We start from the raw sequence: 6305 nt of genomic DNA, 5'->3' as shown, positions 1-6305 counted from the left end.
AATATTCTTGTTGTTTGAGCTTGTGGAGTTGATTATTAGCTCTGTGTGTTTATGTAAATCTTCTGTTGCATATTTAAACAGCAGACATGAGTCAGTTTATACATTCATCTGATCACTAGAGGGAGAGAAGAACAAACTGTGCTGTGAAACACACCATGATCTCTTCATCTTTAGTGTTGCTTCTGGCAGTAGTATCCTGTAAGTTTAGTCTACTTTTCTGTGTGATGCATCATTTTGTTGCTAAAAAGCTTGTTAACCATCTTTAAACTTCATGCTATTTTACTAACAGCTATTATTTGATTTGATACAGGTATTCATTCATATGAACTCACTCAGCCTGAGTCTCTGACTGTCCGTCCTGATGCCACTCTAACTATCAACTGTAAAGTCTCATATTCAGTTACTAGTTATGCTACAGGCTGGATTCGTCAGCCTGCAGGAAAAGCTCTGGAATGGATTGGAGTGATCTGGTATGATGGAAGCTTATCCTACAAGGATTCACTGAAAAGCAAGTTCAGCGTCACTAGAGACACCTCCAGTAACACAATAACTCTGCAGGGAAATAATATGCAAGCTCAAGACACAGCTGTGTATTATTGTGCCAGAGAATCACAGTGAGAGACGCAAACAGCCTCCCTGTACAAAACATCTTTATCATCATCATCATTACAAATTATTTTCTATAAAAATTGGATCACCCCTCAATGTATGTTCTTACCACTGCTGCATCGGAAATTGCATATTTTCTTCCAATACCCGCAATGCTGTCTTTCCACTTGACACTTGTCTACTTACATGACTTCTTTCCTATATTTGGTGAAAGTGTTGGTTGTGTAGACCTTTTGATCATTCAGTGAGACACAATTACAACATAGTGCTGTAAAATTGTAAGTAAAGTTTTTACAGAGCAATATTTGCACTTTTTTGTACATTTAACACATAATACATTGTACATTTAAGTAAACTTCTAAGTGTCGGTCCCTATGCAACAGACAGCACAATTTAGTAATGGTGATGTTTCTAATTAAGTGTATTTTTATAAAATACATATACTCATCCTTGCACCAATTACATGTGCAACACTTTACATTTGACTACCAAATTATGTGTAATATCTAATTAATTTAACATATACTGTGAAAGTTTTTTTTCCGGCAGTCCTTGGCATGGTTGTCTAAGCTGAATAGAGTGCCCCAGGGATGACGCGTTTTTGTAGGCCAACCTAGGCTGCGTTCCAGTTCGGTTTTTAAATGCCCTTCCCTCGCTAACTTCCCTCGGTCTCGTTGACTCGATGTACGTCATTGCTTACGTTGCATGAGTGGCCACTTCTGGCGGAACCTTTGCAATGGGCTGAACTGGAACGTCCTAAGCCCTTGATCACTTGGAATCCGCAATGGAGCTGATTTATTATTTATTTTTTCCTCTTATAAATTTGTTTAATACAGCATTCTATATGTATATATGTGTGTTTTAAATGTTTAAAAAAATAATTAATATATCATAGAATTGTTTGTGGTAGGGTAAATTAAACGCGATAACGCGTCATAATCGTGTTGTATTGTGGGTTATGGAGCTGCCTGAAGTCTACATGTGAAGTAGACTCGCTTAAAATCGAGGGAGTGAGGGTCTGTCCATGTAAACTTCCCTCGTCCACTTCACGAAGTGGAACGCACTTCAAAATGGCGGCGGCAGGGATTCCCCCGAGGGGAAGTGTGTAGGGAAGTTCGCGAGTGCGTGTCTAAAACTGAAGTGGAACGCAGCCCCGGAAGTTAGAGGCGCATGGGGTCCCTCGGTTGAAAGCCTATGCATTTTTCCCATAGACTTTTGGAAAATCGCAGAAAATAAGCTCTGTGTTTAACAAAGGGTTATGACATTTACACGTTTTGTCTATCAAGATAATCTTTACAAGTGAACACAAACATTTATAGATTTTGAAGCCTAAATAAAGTCATCAGATAGCTATAAAAGGCTAACAATAGGCTATAAACGGACTACAGCACACCATAGTCGCGGATCAACGTCATCACCACCAAGCTTCCTCAAACTGTATTTTAAAAAACAGCTTTATTTATAAACATGTTTGCTGATTATGATCTGCACTGTTATTAATACTTATCCACTTTTTCATGAGAAATGCTGTCCAAATGTCCCGTTTTAATGATGACGTCTAAAGTCCCCGCCAAAGGAAGTAGTCCCTTTTAGCAATTTGTTAGCAACCGCCGTTTTTAAGACACAGTAAAAGTTTAAAAAAATCACAAGTGGGTTATAACTGGTGTGATTTATGTCATAGACCAAAACGTGAAAGTATTTAGAGGCTTTGTTAACCACAGACCTTATTTCAGGCGATTTAGCAAAAACCCATTCAAAAAACCCATAGACTTAATGGCGTTGGAACCGGAATTCCTAAAATGCTAACTCGCTTCTGGGTTTTGCCTACAAAAATGCGTCATCCCTGGGGCACTCTATTGTGCTGGTAGAATCCATGATGTGACGTCGCCACTCAGGATTGGTCACTCGTCTGTTGTCTGGCTTCTCTCTGTAGCTGGCCAGCGCTCTACTTGCATGACGTAAACACAAATTAATAATAAAGTTAAAAGAAACATTTGATTATCCTCCATAACGCGATAGTTATTTACATCTCATATCATCAGTAAACTGTTGCGTTACCAAGGCAACGACTGATGCTTTTATATTACACTTCAAAGAGCGGCCGTTATCAGCCCCGCGGTGGAAAATGAAACTGTAACTGCACCAGCTGGCCTGGATTGGCACGGAATGGAACGTTTGTGCAATGAGAAACATTCGGACCGACCCTGGAAAAGTGGTTAAAGTTAAATTCTGCTGTAAAGCAGCTCTAAAAAGAAAATAGTGTCATTGTTCAGCTGAAGACAGTTCAGTGTTGATTCAGTTCTGTTCAATAACTGTGTAAAGATCATGAAATATGAAATGAGTTCAGTTCAGCTATATATCAGCGCTGGAGAAAACAGCCAGCTCAGCTCATCATCCAGCTCAGCTCAGTTCTCATCCAATAGTGTCAGAACAGTCAAAAATATTGCTGAATATTACGTGTCCCCAACTAAGCAACCCAGAGGAGACAGTGGCAAGGAACCCAAACTCCATCGGTGACAGAAAAAAACAGAAAGAGAAAAAGAAAGCAGGCTCAGTTGGGCGACCAGTCCTCTTCTGGCCAAACAAACCAACATGGTGTGATCATGATTCCAGGCTGCATCACAAGTCAGACTGTGGACTGGTATCACTCAGAAAATTTAGTTTGGGATACATCACACTGACATACAGTATGGAGGGCAGGAGTCGAAGCTGGCCATAGAGGTCTGTACAGAAGACTTGACTGATTCTGATGGTCTTTGTTGAGGATCTGTGCCGATGGCTGTCGTATCGACAAAGTCTTCACAGGGGATCTGTCTCTAGGGCTCATCTAGTTGCATGGTCTCTGCTGACATTTAGGGCTATTGTGGTTGTCATTAGGTGCAGGTCCACAAGTGTGGGTATTGAGACCCGATCTCATGGCAATTCGTACGTATTTTACAAGGTGGCTATTTCGAACGAATTTGTACACCCTCACTCATACGAATTTGTATCTTTTTTGCAAATTTGTACGTATTTTACGATTTGCCAAATTCATATAAATTCGTACGAATTATCTACCCCTAACCCCGCCCCTAATCTTACCCGTCACTGGGGTTTATACAAATCATATGAATTCGTATGAGGGAGGTCGTATGAGTGAGGTCGTATGAATTCGTACGAATTAGCCATCTCGTAAAACATGTATGAATTGGTATTGTGAGAAAACGTTGCAGGCCCTCTGAGTAGGTACTTGTTGTGAACAAGTAATTACTTTACAAATGTTAAAAAAGTAAATTCTGTATGTTTGATTGTGTGCAGAATGAATGCAATCCAGACGTACTACATTTGCCATGTTGTCATTGTCATGTGACCTACCAGCGTGAGTTGGTCAATTCACTGGCGTTCACAAATCCTCTCCTGTGGCTTCATGGGATAGTAAAAAGTCCACTGGATGTGCACCTCAGAATTTTGTAGGTCATCCGGATACTTTTGTCTACTTTTTATGAATACTGTCAATTTAGACATACTACACTTTTCACATACTGTTTTTTTTAACTATTATATAGAAGGGAAATATGCGAAGATCACGCTTTACTTTGTAAACTTTAGACACTACTATCTAAGTAACTTTGCAACTACATATCAACTAACTCTCATTAAAATATTAGTAGACTGTTAGTAGACTGATAGTTTAGGGTTAGGTGTTAGGGTTAGTAGAATAAGCTGTCAAAGTTACTTATAGTCAGTATAATGTCTAAAGTGAACCAACGAAATAAAGTGTTACCGTATGCGATTTCAGATACAGCAGCAGCGTTTCACTAAACATCAGAGAGAATCCTCATTGGCTGCTGTCTCTCTTAATACACTAGTAGCATAATGTTGTTTGGTGATGTGAAGAGCAAAAATTAGACTATGTGTATATTTAATAATCAGCAGGTGTCATTAATAAGCATTCACTTTCTTTTATTGCATGCATGTTCCTTTGTGCTTCTGTTCCCTTAATGTGTGCCAATAGTTTTCATCAACTCACTCTTTTTGGTATGAAACATTTGCGACAGATTTTCATTCTGCAACCTGATTGCTGCATGCTAAGTTTTGCTCTGAACTCTATGCAAATATTCCTCTTCCTCTTTATTTTAGTATTTAGAGGAAAAGAAGCAGATTGCTCTCTCATTTCCCACACCATGGTCTCCTCATCTCTCTTGCTGTTTCTGCTGCTAGCAGCAGTCCCTCGTAAGTCTTCATACTTTTATAGAAATAATTTATAATAATGTTTTTTATAAATATTTTTATACAAAATATTTCCATGTATCTAACATGTCAGGCCATATTTGTTTCTCCAGGTGTCCACTGTGTTGAACTGACCCAGACTGATTCTGTGGTCTTAAGGCCTGGTCAGGTTTTGACTCTGTCCTGTAAGATCTCTGGATATTCATTGACTGACAGCAGCTACTGCACTGACTTCATACGACAGGCTGCAGGAAAAGCTCTGGAATGGGTCGGAGAGATATGTGGTGATGGTAGCACATATTACAGTGATAAACTGAAAAGTAGATATCAAGTTAGCAGAGACACTTCCAGCAGCACAGTGACTCTACAAGGACAGAATATGCAGACTGAGGACACAGCTGTGTATTACTGCGCCAGAGAGTCACAGTGACACAAACCACAAGCAGCTTTGTTCAAAAACATCTTGAATGAAAAGAATAAGAGAAAGTCCCCATATAGGAATACAAAAATAACTTTTCAAATGTATTTTTTTCTTTTTCTGAATGACATTATTTATTTTTTATATTGTACAAGTGGGAAACATCAGTGTTTTCCAGTCAAACAAATGTTTGAGAAATGAGCTGCAGACCTTTCTCTGTTGGTAACACTGCTGTAACCTAAGACATTCAAGTGGGTTCAATTAGATTAAATAATATTTTTTACTTAAATGCAACTAGTTCATTAGAAGCCACAATTGTTATTTATTTATATATTTATTTCTAAAAATGTTCTTCCTGTCGTAACTTCTAATGACCTGGCTAACTGGCTCTTTCTTTCTTTCTTTCTTTCTTTCTTTCTTTCTTTCTTTTTGCTGTGTGCAGTCTCAGTAAAGTTTATTTTTAGAGTTTATCTAGAAATTATTTTTAATGAGAATACTGCTGATTTTACAATAGAGGGCACTGTCTGCCTTTGTGATTCTCAGTCCAGCAGATAAGAGATATTGTAAGATTAATGAAATGGCATTTTTATTTTTTTCCTTGGTTAATTTAAAACATATGGCTATTTTTAAATCTTACAAACACGTTTTATTATGTACAGCTAACAGGGGAGCTTCAGTAAGCACACGTTCGTCTCCAAGGGGGATTTACATGAAATCTAAACCATATACATCATAAAATCACTTTCTAAATGTTTATTTAACACCTTACATGAAAATATCCAATAAATATTGCAGATGATGAGCACATCACAACATGAAATAGACATCTGAGTGATGTGTGTGTACTATTATGTAGAATTCACTGTTGTCAACACTGCTTAAATTACATGAATGCAAGTAATGTAAAAAAACAAAAAACAAAAGTAACTAGACATAAGTTATCTATTTTATTTGTCTCTTAGTACTGTTGATAAATTAAGGAACATTTGTGTTGGATAAAAAGTGAGTTAACACATCATCAACTACCTCAACATGTAAATGTAAATTGAGCACATGAATCTCAGAGGAA

General features: G+C 37.9%; 1 gene segment (V, D, J or C); it reads left to right on the top strand.

The window, feature by feature from the left end:
* Positions 1-4772: 4772 nt before the first annotated feature.
* On the top strand, positions 4773-5329 carry LOC125250000. The segment is given in 2 exon segments: positions 4773-4821; positions 4932-5329. Coding segments are annotated over 2 exon segments (366 nt in total).
* Positions 5330-6305: the final 976 nt, after the last annotated feature.

Source organism: Megalobrama amblycephala, linkage group LG1 (genome assembly GCF_018812025.1).
Source record: "Megalobrama amblycephala isolate DHTTF-2021 linkage group LG1, ASM1881202v1, whole genome shotgun sequence".
NCBI classification, from domain to species: Eukaryota; Metazoa; Chordata; class Actinopteri; order Cypriniformes; family Xenocyprididae; genus Megalobrama; species Megalobrama amblycephala.
The sequence above is the reverse complement of the archived record's forward strand: the minus strand, read 5'-3'. Positions and strand labels throughout refer to the sequence as shown.